This window comes from Penicillium vulpinum, assembly GCF_028829585.1.
Source record: "Penicillium vulpinum strain IBT 29486 chromosome Unknown utg000002l_segment0_segment0, whole genome shotgun sequence".
Taxonomy (NCBI): Eukaryota; Fungi; Ascomycota; class Eurotiomycetes; order Eurotiales; family Aspergillaceae; genus Penicillium; species Penicillium vulpinum.
In genome coordinates this window covers 4,993,616-5,010,053 of record NW_026643242.1, presented here as the reverse complement: position 1 = coordinate 5,010,053, position 16,438 = coordinate 4,993,616, and the positions used below count along the sequence as shown (strand labels likewise).

The window sequence follows — 16,438 nt, the reverse complement described above, 5'->3', positions numbered from 1 at the left end:
GAAGCCCCAACGGGCGTCGCGTCATTGTCGATCGGGAAAATTGTTTAAACTGAAACAGGGTCCAGGGCTGAGCGAGATCTCGTTGATCTCAGCCAAGAATACACCCATGTGGGTGGAGAGATGTAGAAAAGTCTTCCAGGTGTGCACTTTTAGATATCGATTAATCAGATAATCACATCCATGTTGTATCCTAGTCTACCTCGGTCGTCTACGTAAAAAGTAGGTACATAGTGAATATGGTGGTTTGAAACTATTGTACACTTCGAGAAATGCCCCCAATTTTTCCTTTCTGGGATTAGTACGCAAACGCCCTTTTTTTCCCCCTTGCCAAACCCCAACTGCCGAGCCCCGCAGTGGCGTGCAGGTATACGCTACTTTGTCAGGTATACGCTACTTTGTATGAGCTAGGGCTATATTATTCGGTGTTATGATTGTTCTTTGGGAAACTGCATTGATGGTAATTTTTTTGGACTAGGTCTGTCGCGTGGCATACTTTCGGGTTTGGTGCTATTTTAGAATGTCTACTCCGTAGCCTCTACCTCCCAAGGAGTCTAATGAGGCTTATTTGCCCAAGAAACCGCCTGTGCGTATGTATAAGTATGCAGATGAAATTATATGATTAATATGTAAGTCTGCATATAGGTGATATCAAGCAGGTGGTGAGCCCTACTCCGTACAATATACATTTAGAGATACTCCGATATACAATTAGGGTTTTCCCTCTTCTCCCTACAATATATATAGTAACAACACTCCGTACTCCGTACCATTTATATATGAGATCGGAGATCTCCCTGTGGGCCAACAATGCAGGGACCTCACTGGTCTCTCAACTTTGGACCGGCTGTTTCACTATCCTCGGGGCCCTTGACTCCATTCGGTCAGCTCCAAGGGGGAGGGTCACCCTTTTTAACCTGCAACCTGCCTTACGCGTCCTCCCAAGAAAAAAAATAATCCATCCCTCTCTCCATTTTGCCCCTATCATGATTCGCGGCGTTTTTATTTTTTTATTTTTGGTTTTCTGAAGGAGAAGAGGAAGGTGGTATTCACTGTTTTTCCTGGCGTCCGATGGCGCAGAAGGCTTTTCCCCCCTTCTTGACCACGCTTGCATTTCTCTTCTCTCCACGGCTTCTCCGGAGAGAAAACCCGTTGAAGCCACAAGAGGCTTTTTTCCAGTTCCCAAAAAGGGGGCGGCCAATATCCGCGGACTTTTATCCTATATTGTTTTACTCAATCATGGAGAACAATGCCCCAGTTTGCGCGATTATGGCCACATTTCGTCTTCTCGGACTTTTCCCATATACAGTCCCCCAAATTTTGACCTCTAGAACAGTAGCAGCATGGCGACCAATATCTCTATTCATTTGAAAAAAAATGCCTCAGTCGCTTACTCGTACCACAACCATTGCGTCAATGGCTCGAGCTTGTCTGATTGAACACGCGACACAACATGCCACTCGATTTCCTCCGGACCGGCTTATGATCGCATGGCACCCGACAGCGGCGCACCACGCTCGAGCGAACGTTTCCCTGTCTCGGCTGCCCCGCGCATCGATGACCATAATCCCCGGGGCTTGAGTTGCCCCCGCGCCTTGTGACGATGTCGATCGTGGCGCCGGGGTAGTCGAAAGGCTTTCCAACGAAACATAGTTGTATCGATAGGACTTGTGCAGAGGATGGCCTGGTAGACGTGTATACTTGGACACGGGTCTCGTAGGCTGTTGGGTTTCATTCTTCTCGCGGTCGGATTTGCGAGAGGCGACTCCCAACGGTGGACAGCATTCATGCGCGGAGATAAAGCGCACATTATACTTGAGGGGGAAACAAACCGTAGTTGGTTCTCCAGCATTGTGTGCGTCTTTGACGGAGAACGACATGGATGCGGCAGCAGGTGTAATGCCATTCCCATTGGGAGGCTTGTAATCACCGACAGACAGAGTCAACCCTTCGATTTTGACAGTGGATGTTGGAATTGGCCCTGGATTATCTGTTGGGAGTGTAAATGCGTCTGCTGTGATATCTCCCATTCCTAGCGGTGTTGATTCCATCGCAAGCTTGACTCCGTGTTTGATTCGAGGCCTGCTCGACATCTGTGGGACCTCTTCAACAGCGAGTTCCAGCCATCCGCGCTTAAATAATTCCCGCGTATTCACATCCCGGGGCATCATGTCGCTGCTGATCCACCCCATGCATGTATTAGCTCCTGCTGAACTGGACAGGACACGTCCGACAACGCATGCTTTGCTCCACCAACTCCGTCCGCCGTAAACGAACCCTCCATAGAGGTTGGCGATTGGACCCAGTTGATCCAGCACATCTGCGTCGTTCTCAAGGAGCGTCGCCATGAGCAGGTGACTGATCCCCTCTCCGGGTACCACGAATCCGGAGAGCCAGGAGCGCGAGATCCAGCCTAGAGTTTTAGACCGTGGATCACCAGAGCTGCAGAGCTTGACGCGTCGACGGCAGGGGTTTCGTGTGTACATATCCTCCTTGGCCAGTAACAGCTCCTTGGATATCTTTTCCCGTCCCCACCTGTCATCGACGACTACGGCTGGCAGGACCGGATTGTTAGGGTCTCCAAGTTTCATCTCCATGGTAGCTTTCAATTCAGCCAACCTAGGCCATCCGATGTTTTCCGCGAAGACATATAGACCCTCCAGCTGCAATCGAACGTGCGTAGAGCTCAGTTCACAGTCCCAGGCAGACTGTAGATCCGCAACAGGAGACGAGTTACGTCGAGTGAGGCTGTCCAGCAATGGGAAACGGCGACTTTTCTCAGGCGACTTGATGGATTGGGATCTTGAGCGCGAGCCAGCCGGCGAGGGCGGTGGTTGTGGCGATGCGCAAGTGATATGAAGACTGTTGAGGAACCGACGCGCAACAATCAGATCCCAGTTTAGCTTTCCTTCTCGTAATTTCTCGAATTGTAAAAGCTCGTGTAGTGTGAGAGGATGCTCATGCGGATCATGCAGCATGTCGACTCGAACGAACGCATCCAAACGAAGAAGCAACTCAGCAGAGAGGAGCATCTGGATGAGAAACCACTTTCGCTCCATCCCGGACTTGATCAGAACATCCCGCGGCACTTTCTGATTACTGGAATCGGGGTCCAGACAGTCCCCATCACCATGCACGGATGCCTCCCATAGAACCTGTCCTGCCCGGAAGCGCCACTCGGGAAGACTGAAATTGATCCACGCTCCTGGGGTTGCCAGCACGATTGCCAGAGTTTTGATCTGGGATTTGATGCTTTGCGGATGACTCTCTATGATATCGGTAGGTGGAGGGCGAGGGTAAAGGAACTGCGTGTGCAAGATTTCGTGCATCTCGCGCGGACTCTCAATATCCAAAATTGTCCTCGTCGATCCATCTCTGAGCATGTCATGTCGGTGCTGGCGCAGATATTCTAACCGTTGCACGAGAGCTCGAAGGTTAATATCTCGTACTCCAATGCGCTTCCAAGCCTCAGGGCCTTCACAAATGAGTCTATGGCGATCGTACACGGCACCACTCTGGCATTGCGAATACGGTTTGTTGTAGCCCTCCATTATATCGAACGCCGCCATTGCCGCCATGGTTGAGACCTGCTGTAAATACGCAGGGGTTCTCGGCTTTTCAGGGCCGTTGTATCGAACCACGTCAGCAACAGGTAATTCAAGAAAGTGCCGGAAACCGACGGTGCCGGGTTCTTGGCCGTTGTTAGATAGCATGTTGGGCACTTCAAAGATCCCGACATCAAACGTTGCCCTGTTTACGGCGCTTGTTCGGCGTCGCCAGTCATGGACTTGCATGGGAACGCCGCCTTTGATAGCCCAGTCGTCTGGGACTGGCAGATGGGCGTGGAGTGTGCTTAGAGTAAAGGATGCATGGGGCAATTGCTTGCGATCCCACATATGTTGGATTACTGGGTTCTGTTCATCCCATGGGAAGATCACCTGGGGATACCACCGGCCATGCTTGCCTTTCTCCAGAAGAAAGTGAGGTGCTCCAGACAACAATGCCTTGATCTCTTTCGTTGTGAGGATTGAGTCATCTGGTGTACCGGGGTTAGCACCATACGAGATGTCTCTTAGCTTGTCTGCCATGTCTAATCTGGATTCAAGAAGATCGTAGATATTTTGAGGTTGCCTTGGCTCGGTGTGTTCTCCTGGTGCGGGCGAATCGCGCTTAGGGGAGCCAATGGGGCGGGGATCTTGGCTCTCATGTCGTCGGCCACTACTCTCTTGTTGCGATTTGGGCGGCGTGCTGGCCGCATTTAAATCTGACTTTTCTTTTCCCTTTTTCGTCATGAGCTAGCTGTTCTCACGACAAAATAAACATCCTTACTTGTGTTGCGGTTGGAGAAGGTATGTCTGAACTACCACTCTGTCTTCGAAATAGATTTCGGAATCCCCCGTGGTTAGGCTGATCATCTGGGTGCTGGCTGGGACTCTGACGTTGCGATTCTACCCGGTTGAGTGTTGCAGATTCATTGCCAGCAGTAGAAGCTGCATCTGAGGAACGACGTCGGCCAAATATGAAAGACATCAGAACCCAAAGGTATGCAATTATCGCATCTTCTAAACAAAAAAATAAAATGTCCTGGTGAAGGGAAAGTCAATCAAGGGACTGGAATAAGAAATGGGAATGACAGACCTTGAAATAAGCACTATATGCGGAATTGCTGATCTCGGCCCCTTCGGATTCGCGACGTTGACCCTGGAACGGAAATGCGGCAATGCGGCAAGTGGGTGACGGTGACACCGAAATATTTCCGTGTATGCGCAGATTATGTAGATTGAGATGAATTAATCTAAATCCCAAAATTGGATTGTTGAAAAATAGAAAATCGGGGAGGTTAAGGAGGTTAAGGGGGAATTGGGAATGGGAAAGTGATGACGTCTTGTGGACAACCTTGGGTGGCGGGCATCTTATATATTCATACGTTATCTATCTTCCTATCTATTTTATAAGGGAGAAAATAAGATAAAGAGGCTTCTTTATGTACTTCTCAATATCTCATCTTATACGAAAAGAAGACATAAATAATACCCCTCAAACTCAATTTACAATTCAAGCTATAGGGCTTATCTTTGTTGGGCATTGGGCATGCACTAGAAGGACGCCATGTGTACTCCGTACACAGGAAGGTATTTTTGCTTGTCCATATGGGACTGATAATAACTCTTGGAATAGGAAATCTATTTCTCATAGTATTATCAAATCTCCGCAGTAGTGATACTGCTTTTTTTCCCCTTCGTTTACGAGTGCTGGTGGAAGAATTCGAGAACGGTCTTGTATCCGCGCTCGTACTCCTTGCGTACCTCGTCTCTCTCGAGGTCCGATCGCGCAGCCATCCATCCGTGGATCTGAGTTGAGAAAGTCTCCACGTGCTTAGGGACCTTCAAGTTGGCCTCGAAGTCCTTGACATCCTGGACAGGCTCGTCTCCCGATGCGAGCAACGCCATGGGGATATTCACGACCTTTGCATCATTGGCATCGACCATAGCTGGGTGGCACTGCGCAGCAGCTTTGAATAACTTGTTGTCAGCGCCAGAGGCCAGGGTTGCGATCTTACCGCCCCAGCAGTAGCCCAGGATGGACCAGGATTGGAAGTTGCCGCCAGGGGGCTAGCTTGTTGCCTTCGGCAACGACATTGGGAATCTTGGAGAGGGTTTTTGGTGGGACTGCCTTGGTCGAGAAGAAGTTACCCAGCTTCTCCTTGTGCTCCTGGGTGGTGGGTGGATACCACGAGATGTCGGCAGGGCTACCCTCGAAGAAGTCGGGCATGAACACGCGGTATTTTTGGTCGGTCGAGGTTGCTAGGATGTCGGCGCCCTGGATGGTCTGATCGAAGAAGCCGAAGATGTCTGCAAATCGCGCAATTGTATCAGTTTATGGTCGGTTTGTTTTCTTGTGGGGAAGTAGGTGACTGACCATATACGACCAGGATAGCCTTGGTGGCCGATTCTGGGCCAGTGACGTCTATAAGTAATCTCATTAGCTCAATTCATAAGATTTCATAGGAGTTCTGTGAAAGTAAGAACCCACAGGTCTTCAGGCCATTGATGGTCTTGTATTCTCCCTTGGCCTGGTAGCCCTTGGAGACAACAGGGGGGATTCTGAATACGGTGATGGTCAGCGACGCCTAATTAAGGCAGTACAGAATGCAATGGATATGGGGATCACTAACGAGCAACAGGCTTTGCTAATTCCAGACATGGTTGTAGAGAAACGATGGAAGGGATGTGTTAAGGTGGGGTGGTTTCAAGCAACGGTCTGTCTTTGGAAGGTCAGTGGCCTGTTTTTCATTTGGAGTCAGGACTAGAGAGCAACATACAGCTACAATTGAATTCTGAGTTCAAAGCAAAGTTGAAGAGCGGAAGTAGAGGAATGAAACTCGAAATGCAAAGAAAATTGTAGTACCCCGCCGTTCGGCCCTTTCGACGTCATCGGAGCAACACTCGGCAATTGAAGAGATGCAACCCGGTGCAACTCGGGACATCTCAAGGGTATTTAGATCTTCTATTCTATTCTATTATTTCTTGGGGGGTGTAATTTCCGAAGATACATTGTATGTTGAGTTATTGATGCGATCGGATCATCAATCCATGTTGTGTACGAAGATATATATGGCCGAAGCTTGACTATAGCCGGGGTTCCTATGTCTATATATCAACGGGAGCAGACGAGTAGCACAGCTACCTTGGAATGAAGGATACACATTCTAATTAGGTAAAATGGGTCGAACCTCCAGGGCCTGGAAAAGCTGGGGTATTAGGTGAGCAAAAGACTCACGGGACCTTATTATTTGCAGTAAACTAAAGAGAATCACAAATAGGTCTTGAGACCACATTTATGCACCTAAAGGTTTCACCACAGAGACTGTCATACCGGATAGCTTATGAGATTGAGAGCGCAAGGGCGAATGGAATCGGCTAATTTTATCACAAATAGAGCACGATGCTAGAGAAAGTCAACATGTCTTCCAAATTCTTACACCTAAGGCAATACAATGCAAGCAGAATCCACTGTCAGAATCTTTGCCGCAAGGGAGAACCTTAGGGCGACCGAAAGATGCTCGTGGGGCAGTTTCTCATCGAGGGGCGGGAGAGAGTAAAAAAACAAAGAAAAAAAAAAATCAAAACGAAAAATACATGCCGAGACAAGAAGAGGCTCTAGCTTGGCTTCTGATTGGAAAGCAACTGAACCAAAATGACCCTAAACCAAAGGGATCCGTGCTCTATTACCTCTTGAGACCGCATATACTAGCACTTTTATATTCGATAGAATAGGTCCAGACACGTTGGAAAGAACGGCAGACAAAATGTGGTCTCTGAAATCCAAGGGTGGACATACTCCTGCAGGAAACTCATGGCCGCTGATCTCCCGGGATGAGAAGAGAGTCAACGATGAAACGCCATTCCCGAGGACGATCGTGAACGCCAACCGTGAGCCTCTCCGAAGCCACACCGGCAACAGCCGATGCAGGCGACACTAAGGCGTTCGCGATCAGCCAGGTGGATCCTTGCGCGCTGTCACATCTGGGAAGTGTAGGAGCCTTGCATGAAGAGCGACTAATCGGCTGCGAACCGTAGTGGGATCGCCTGAAAATCGAGGGGGAAAAAAAAGGGTCGATCAAGCGGGAACAAGCATAGGGGGCCCAAGATTTGATCAACTGATCGTCGCTGATATCAACCGTTTTGGGTAGGCAAGGTTGCGGCTACAGACGCGGAGGGATTATTGAATTCGAGTTTATTTGATTTAAAGACAAATAAGGATGTCTAGCTCAAGAAATTGTCAGTATACTGCATAGAAATGTATAGAATGTAATATTGGAGAAAATGCTTAGACACAGGGAGGTATGCAGTTCCTAAGAATGTGACTTGGCTCTTGCCTTAAGACCTATACGGAATAAGACTAGTTCCCCCTTTTTATTTTATTTTTATGTCTTCCCCCTTCTCCTATTTGGATCTTTTCAACACTGCAGGCTTTTAAAGCCGAACTACTAAATACGGGGGAAATGCGGACCGGATCGTAATATTAAATTCCCAGTGGATGTGCCAAGGAGCTTCAGCTATTCAGGATTACTATGCATACTTTGTGAGAGTCATCGGTCTTTACTCGGGACATATGAAAAACGTTATTGCGGCAGATCAGCTCTGTCAAGTTCTATATTTTTGGTTTATATGGAGTACAATGATAGACATCGATCGACAGGGCATATCCTTTCCCCCTTTTCTCTACATAAGCATCTGCCACGTCCGTGCAGGACAAAAGAGATGTATTAGTTTGATTGGAGGATAAGACTCATAGAAGGTGAGGTTATGAAGTGTTCAACCGTTTGGCCACCCATTAGACGAGAAAAACCCGAGTGAGTGGATGCTGGAGGCAATTGGCTTCCGAGTGAGAGAATAACGGGTGTTTGAGAGGACCTTTTAAGGTCCGAGCGAAAAGAAGCGAAAAGAAAAAAAACCAAAGCAACCATCGGCCGGTGAACCCCGGGAACCAATTAAATCGATTTGTTAGTTCGGCTATTAGGGGCTGAATAAGGGAGAAGTGCAGATGACCATACGGAGTAGACATATATAGATTATAATATGGTCTATAATATACATATGGTCTGAGTATTTCCCGTATGTTATACACTATAATATAGGGAATATGCTAAGACATACTAATTTTAAAAAAAAAAAATCACAACTGAAATGGTTTTTACCTAACGAATGACAAGACAGCTCGCTTCTCTCTGCCCTGTCTATGGACTTCTCGTATTCTGGCCATTCCGGTCTTGTCCGTGCGTGAACGTATTGATCTTTTAATTGGACAGGAATCCTACCGGTGATAGTAGAAAAGTATGGATCCATTTCATATTTCCTTTTTTTCTTTTTTGGTCGATTTTTCCCTTTTTTCCTTCCCTTTTTCCCCCTAAAAAATGATGGGAAATTTGTTTCTCAATAAAGTCGGGTCCATTCCTACATATTCTCTCCGGAGTCCTTACACTAGCGTCTTTTTTTTTTTTTTTTTTTTTTTTTCACGCGATCAGTCCGGACGCAAGGGATTTTCCCTCGAGGGTCCTTTTTTTTTTATATATTTTTTGTTTTCTAGGGTAGAAACTATATACATACTTTGGGCTATGTTGAATATATAAGTTTAGTAACGTTAAGAAGCCTAAGTAACTAAACGTTCATATATAACTAAACTACATATTGCTATATAATATAAGAAAATAATTAAAAAAAACCATTCAGAACAACCAACCGGGAGAGGTCTTTGTTTAGCTGTCAACCACGTTCTGCTGACACCCCTCTTCTCTTTTCGCCTTTTTTTCCTACTTTCTACTTGGGTTTTAATATATGAATCTGTTTTATTATACCATTGCTTTCCCCACGGTGGCCACCTGGCTAGACCCGCGTCGACTCCATTCCCCGAAAAATCAATCTTATTTACTTTTCTGTATTCTAACTCCCCTAAATCTCTCTTATAATACCTCCCCCGCGCTTGCTATCGCCTCCAACGCCACGGTCCTTTGCCCACCCCCCCCACATCTCTCTCTCTCTCTTCCTCAGCTTCAACTTCCTCGGCGAAACTCTTTCAACTCTTTCTCTTCCCCGAGACCATGTACTACACGCGCATACGTCGACCGTGACAATCTCACTTTTTTTGATCTGGATCTCTTGAGAGCTATTTTCTACTTCCCTTTTTCGAGGGTTCTCTAGTCCTTCCGGAAATTCCCCTATTTCTCGGACCTGAGTCCCTCGACTCTCTTCCATATTTCGATCGCGAGCCCTAGCGATCGCCGATCGCCCCTCCTGGATTCTACCAGCCCTTCCGGGGGCTTACCTGGCGATCGAGATTGGGCCTTGAGCGGATCTTCCTTCCAGCTCACCAACATCAACGACCCCGATTTCTACGTAGGAGTGAGGGACCCATCCGCCAATCTGGCGACTCTAGCAGTACCGGCGGGAATGGGGACGGCCTTGGACGCCCTGTCAGCCCCGCCGTTGAACATTCGTCGTCCTGCGGCCCCGACATTACCTAGCTTTGAGCTTCCACCACCACCGTTCACGTTGGGTGCGGCAGCACCCAAATACGCACATCCAAACCACCCCCCAGTCTCACACGCGCCAGTCAACGTGAGCGTGGGGAATCTGCTAACGCCACCCGCCACGATTCAAACAGGGGACCACGCCACACCTCAGCCATTGGCGCCGTCAACAGGCGCGTCCTCCGAGCTGCCGCCGGCATATTGGTCAGGGGCCAATCCATACGGACAGTCCTGGGGATCCGGCGTAAACCCGTACTCAGCCCGAAGTTCCTTCTCACCATCCGGTATGCAGCGCTCGGTAATATCACCGCCGACGACGGACGGCTTGCCGCACCCATATGAAGGCCCGACATTATCATATCAACCTTTACCCGCCCCGTCAACAATGCCCTCCGCTTCACAACCAGCCATGACAATGTACCATGGCGGACCCACTACATCTCCCGCTCCACTGCCATCAAACGATCCATATGCACCTAAACACCAGCACCAGCATATGTATGCCGCTTCTCCCCCAATGCACAGTCCCCACCAAACCGGGTTCTCCCCCATGTATGGCCCCGCCGGCCTCGGCATCCACCCTCCAGGCCGAATGCCTGTACATAGTCCAGGCGGACAGCCACCGCTGGGATATCCCCGCCAACCCTGGCCCTCATATTCTCTCCCGGCGATGAACGGTCCCGTCATGAGCAACGTGCACAGCCCCGGTGGGCCCATGTCGATGATGGGTGGAATGCAGCCGGGACTTCTACCAGGATTCAACAGTGGACATGTAGCCAGTTCTCAACATCTATATGGAGGCCATCCACCACCGCACGGAATGTCAGCTCCCGCGGCAGACCGACCTTTTAAATGCGACCAGTGTCCGCAGAGTTTCAACCGGAATCACGATCTCAAGCGCCATAAACGGATTCATTTAGCCGTGAAGCCTTTCCCTTGCTCGCACTGTGATAAGAGCTTCTCGCGCAAGGATGCGCTTAAGGTATGTAAATCTGCGATTTTTTGTGTAATAGTTGCGCCGGACACTGACCTTTGCAGCGACATATCCTTGTGAAAGGCTGCGGGAAGGACGGGGACTCGGATGCGAACAGCACCCAGACTGGGACAGATATCAAGGGTGAAGGGAGGAGCGAAGACGGCAGTCCCCTCCTCAATGGACGTTGAACAGTTCCTATATTCCGATATTCCCGTCTGTGAAACTTTCGTCTTTGCGACGTAACTTCCCCCGAACCTTCATCCGCATATATATGGGGGTGAAGTTTGAAGACATTTGTATGTATCTACCGAGGCATTGGGAGTCGGGGTTCCTAGGTTCCTACCGGATTTTGATTTTTCTTTTGATTTTTGTGTTATTTTTTGAGCTTCGGCGAAAGGTTTGTGATTTGGGCATCATGGGAAGGTCTGATCTCTTTTTCTTTTTCTTTTTTTTTTATCCGGATTTATGTTTACTATATGTGCTTATCAGACTCATGTGTGACGTGTGTACCTATCCTGCTTCTCTGTGATTTAAAGCGATTAAGCGAACTGTTAATGGGATGGGCGACGTCGGTATATAAACAACCCTGCATCAATTTTGATATGGAAGATACCCCGTGGAACTCCGAAGTATATCGATCGTCTTAATTTATGTAATAAAAAACAGATAATAAGCCACGTTTTGTTACTCGGCCATTATTGGTTCCCCATCTGTCTGTTGGCGCTTGGATGTGAATTCGTCAGACATATGGCTGCTTTGGCTGCTTTGGCTGAACAGCCATCTCAGCCACTGACTAGGTAGCCACATGGCTGTCTCATTTTCTATTTGGACGACAGGTATAGGTGAGTCTATTTATTCCGGATTTATATCTATATTCTTATGATCTCTTATTTCATTTTCGTCTGGGGAAAGGGGTATGTCTATAGATCCCCATTGTCGTCCGAAATAGGTGTTATTGTACTCCCGAGGTCCATAGTGGCCCATCACAACCAAGGAACTACCTTCCTTATAAGTAGATGATCGGCAACTCTCTTTGAACTCCCTTGGATAATTTATACTTTGAATTCTCCATAGGATACTACTATGTTTCCCCTGCTTTTTCTTTCAATCACAGTGCACCGCTGTTTACCCAGATCTCTATTGGATCAGCAGGTTAAATACATATATGTGTGCAGTTATCTCCTACACCTTTTTATTCTTCCTCTCTCCCCCTCCGCTCTCATCAAGTATCATTCTCTGGCATATCCCTCACAGCGATGTATCCCACCATGCTTCCACTGCTCTCGATATGCGCTCTACTAGCACAGCAAACCCTATCATTCTCTATCTAGCACAGAGTCAACGAGAACCCCTTACCATATCACCTCCGTACAGGCAGATATTCTCACAGGAGCTACCAGATCCCCAGCGTAATACAAAACGGAACCAGCAGAGTCCAATTCGACATCCCCACGCCAGAAACAACACTTAGTCCAGAGACCCTCTTTAGTCTAGACGCACCACAGCTAGACCCAATCAACAGCTCCGTATTCGACTGGTGGTATTTCGACGCCGTCTCAGAAACAAACCCAGACGATTCCCTCGTCATCACATTCTTCACCTCGACCATGAACGCATTCCCATTCCTCCGAGCAAACGAAACCTCCATAGTCAATGTCTGGCTATGGGCTTCGTTCGCACACGGCACCACGTTTGCTGATACTGTCCCGGCCACAGTGGCGACGGTGACTGGCGCAGACCGCAAGGGCGCTAATAGCGCTGGTGACTGGTCCCCTACGGGCTTTAGCTGGAATGCTCCCACGGAGGATCTATCGCAGTATGAGATTGTTATTGCGTCTGAGAAGATCCAGGTTGAAGGGCGGTTGACGTTGACTTCGGTGAGTAGGGACTGCGAATCGTGGGGATAGATAGATTGTTAACCTTGTCCAATAGCATGTACCGCCTCATCTGCCTTGTGGTATTCAACCCGAACGGACTACACTTGAGATTGCGCCTCATACCGGGTGGGTCAGTCTTGTACCTGATGCCGTGGGTGAGGTGGATATGAAGATCCGTGGGTCGACGCTGAAGTCCCGAGGGCCAGGGTACCATGATAAAGTAAGTGGGTTGACCTCACTTCCAGTGGCATGGAGAGGAAAAATGAGAACTCCAGCTGACGGAATCATAGAATTGGTCTGACCGACCCTTTGTGGACTCTGTCAATAGCTGGTACTGGGGCCACGGCCGTCTAGGTCCATACTCGATCGTATGGTTCAGTTACCTTGCCGTTAACGACCCAAACAACTCCACATACGTGAGCAGCTACGTTGCTAAAGATGGAAAGCTGCTCGTATCGGCCTGCGAATCCTCTATTCTCACTGTGAGGCCGATCGGTACCCCCGGGACGACTGGTGGGCGATATCCGCCGCGCGAGGGTGATATACCGATAGGATTCCGATTGGAATATGATCTGGGAGAGGAGCATGGTCGGTTGAATGTTAATGTCTCGATGAGAACGGTGGTTGCGGGGGATAGAGAAAATTATATGAGATGGACAGGAGATATGGTTGGGGAGCTGATTGGGTCTGAGAGACGGACACATGAGGCGGGTAGTGATCCAAAAGGGGGTGAAACACAGTCATCTTCTCCTGTTGGTGTTGCGGTTTTGGAGCAATTCGTTTTACTGGAATAGATGATGCCGAAGACGGGCATTATCAAAGAAAGGCATAATAAGGTCATATAATATACTCACATATGATGTATAGAAAAACATCGCTTTATAGTTCACAACTTATGTAAAAGAAAGAAATAGGAGTATCTCGGAGATACATCGACGTGCAAGCGAAAATAGGAAGACAAAGTAATATATATCAGATATCAGACAAGATGACATGAAAAAAACGAAAGACCATACTCAAACATTACTTGGTTCCTTGCTTAGATTTCCACTCATCGACCAGACCCCTGTAATCCTCAGGACCATATGGCTGCAAGCACCGGGCCAGCAAGCCCTGCTTGCGCTGTGGTGACAAACCCAGTTCTCCCAACATCAGATCAACATATGGGATGGCATCAAACACGAAGTCGGGGTTCCGCCGCCCGAATCCTCCCGGGTAACGATACTTTCCAAATTCAGTAAACAGCGCTGTCTCCCAGGCAAGGTCGATTTCTGATACGTCTTCCGTCTTGAAATCAGACGCAGCACGCACAGCGACTGGGCAGCTTTCACGTGTTTCCGGGGTCAGATCGCCCTTGAAGTAAGCCGCGATCCACAGTGCCTGCGTCTGGGCAATTAGGGTTGTGTTGATGGTCATGGTGATACCCATGAATGCGAGAGAGCGCTCCTTTACTAGCGAAAGTGGGACCATGAACTTCGCTAGCCGGAAGGGGTGCGGCACAGCCGCCTCGGAATGCTCGTCTAGCGGGGTGTAGTGGGGGTTTGGGTTTGGTTGATCACGCAGTCGGGGGAATCGGCGCAGGATCTCTTCGTCTGCCGCTTTCACTAACTTTTCGTTCAGTGGATCTACACTCCAAGGGAATCCAAGCTGGCGATCAATGCCTTCCGGTAGGAATTTGAGGTTTGGAGTGCAACGCCAGCCGGTTGAGCATATCAGCGCTGAAGATGGCAGCGCCTCACCCGATGACAAATGGACGGTGTGATCCGAGAGATGGTCCAAGTCAGCGATGTGCACCTTGATAGTGCCATCCTTGACGAAATCAAAGAAATTGGTCGGATAGTTCAAAATACTGAGCGAGGAAGCGATCCAGAATGGGCTCACCCAAGGCTTCAGCTTCTTCGTCTCCGGATGCTTGTCGTAGGCGTTCAACTGAATAACATCATTGGCCAGAATAGCCCAGAACGTGTCCACAATCTTACGACCTAGCCAGGTACCATGTAGGAAGCTGCGAACGCCATTATACCCATCAGCCTCTCCCCAAATACACGGACTGAACCAGGTCAGAAGCCGTGTGGTGACTAGCTTTTCTAGCCACTTTTTCAAGGGCGTCACGTAGGGCGGCGCCATCCAAATAGGTCCATGGCCGGACTCGCGAATGATCCAGTCTACTTTCATACCTGCCGTTGCGCAGGCATAGGCTGCATCCCAGGCCGACTTGGTGCCTCCAAAAACGGTCGCGCGCTCCCCGGACTGGAGCACGGCATCTTGATATTCCAGGAGATCACGGCAGTGGAAAAGGGGGGCATCAAAATCATCCTGCCCTTTGAAGATAGGCAAGTATGCCTGTGACGTGATACCGGTGGCCACAATCATCTTCTTAGTCTCGATTATTGTCGTATCCGCTCCGTGCAACACGCTCAACTGCCATGTTCCGTCCGAATTGTGTCGCGCGCTTTCCACATGGCGTTCCAGTCGAATACAATCGGCAAAATCAAAGTGTTGTACATACGCCTCCATGTATTTCTGAATTACATGACCTGGGATATGCTGTCCAGGCTTGATGTCGAAAGTCGCTTCGTCCATTGGGAAATCGCTATACTCATACGTGCCCAGCATATTGTTCGATTTGAGGCCTTTGTATAAACGGTGTTTAGCCCATACTCCGCCAATAGAACTGGCAGCTTCCAGTAAGAGTACATTGTGGTCTGGATTGACCTCGCGGTAGGTCTTGATGGCAGAGAGCCCGCTCCAACCTATAGCCCTTGTTAGCCAAATAGTTAGCGACGGTGAATATTCAACTTACCTGCGCCTACTACCACAAGATCCACTGACTCCATTTTCTGAAGTCCCTTACTTTCGTCTTTTTTTCCTTGGAGGGGTAGAAAATAACTGGCTGCGCGACCAGGATTAATGCATGAATTTATGTACAGGCAAACAATCCCAAGCGACTAGATTAACCGGAAACGAAGGAATGGGCGACAATTAAAGTATTAGCGTCGAGTAGCATTTGATTTATTTGGGATTTATTTTCTTTTTTAATTTCAGCCCTCGCTGTTGCAGGAAAGGGACAGGAGGGTGGCATGGTGGGACTGCCAAGTTAGATCACCTAGACAAGCCCACGACGTTGACATTTCCCGCAAACTTTAGCATGGGTGGTATGTATCCCCTGAGACAAATGACGATAGGCGTTAGGCTAATGGTTCTATACAACATAATGGTATTATGGCCACGAACCTAATACTTAGACCCCTTGACCTATCTAGGCTATCTGGATGCACTTGGCATGTATTTTACTTTGTATAACATACAATAAGACGCTTTAATGTCTCCAGGGGCTCTTCAGATAATTCGAAACCGCACTGAATATTTCAGCTTCGGTCCTTAGCTTCGGTCCTTAGCCTCGCTTCGTCGTTTGACCAGTTTAGCCCTGCTGTCAAAGCGTGGCTAGGCCTGCGTGGGTCGCCCGCGCTTCTAATATTGCTTGAGCGTTTATAAGGGTAAGCGGGTTACGAGGGGCAAGCGATGCTCCACTGTTATTTTAGATAGTTTTTACTGTGG

The 16,438-nt window shown here is 48.6% G+C and overlaps 5 protein-coding genes across 5 annotated transcripts; 2 read left to right on the top strand and 3 right to left on the bottom strand.

Annotated features, from left to right (window-relative positions):
* Window positions 1-1,379: 1,379 nt before the first annotated feature.
* Window positions 1,380-4,289, bottom strand: N7479_004894 (uncharacterized protein; the record flags this gene model as incomplete). Its single annotated transcript, XM_057252591.1, has 1 exon — window positions 1,380-4,289. The coding sequence occupies one exon, from the start codon at window positions 4,287-4,289 to the stop codon at window positions 1,380-1,382; it is 2,910 nt and encodes a 969-aa protein (XP_057111916.1).
* Window positions 4,290-5,240: 951 nt separating this feature from the next.
* On the bottom strand, window positions 5,241-6,201 carry N7479_004893 (dienelactone hydrolase family protein; the record flags this gene model as incomplete). Its single annotated transcript, XM_057252590.1, has 5 exons — window positions 5,241-5,609; window positions 5,635-5,849; window positions 5,917-5,964; window positions 6,031-6,101; window positions 6,173-6,201. 5 exons carry the CDS (start codon window positions 6,199-6,201, stop codon window positions 5,241-5,243), a joined length of 732 nt encoding a protein of 243 aa, XP_057111915.1.
* Window positions 6,202-9,947: 3,746 nt separating this feature from the next.
* On the top strand, window positions 9,948-11,191 carry N7479_004892 (putative C2H2 finger domain protein; the record flags this gene model as incomplete). The annotated part of the gene is made up of 2 exons (XM_057252589.1): window positions 9,948-11,009; window positions 11,066-11,191. The coding sequence occupies 2 exons, from the start codon at window positions 9,948-9,950 to the stop codon at window positions 11,189-11,191; spliced, it is 1,188 nt and encodes a 395-aa protein (XP_057111914.1).
* Window positions 11,192-11,418: 227 nt separating this feature from the next.
* Window positions 11,419-13,674, top strand: N7479_004891 (uncharacterized protein; the record flags this gene model as incomplete). Its single annotated transcript, XM_057252588.1, has 4 exons — window positions 11,419-11,426; window positions 12,394-12,880; window positions 12,936-13,100; window positions 13,171-13,674. 4 exons carry the CDS (start codon window positions 11,419-11,421, stop codon window positions 13,672-13,674), a joined length of 1,164 nt encoding a protein of 387 aa, XP_057111913.1.
* A 229-nt stretch (window positions 13,675-13,903) lies between these two features.
* Window positions 13,904-15,717, bottom strand: N7479_004890 (uncharacterized protein; the record flags this gene model as incomplete). The annotated part of the gene is made up of 2 exons (XM_057252587.1): window positions 13,904-15,633; window positions 15,684-15,717. 2 exons carry the CDS (start codon window positions 15,715-15,717, stop codon window positions 13,904-13,906), a joined length of 1,764 nt encoding a protein of 587 aa, XP_057111912.1.
* Between the last annotated feature and the right edge of the window lie 721 nt (window positions 15,718-16,438).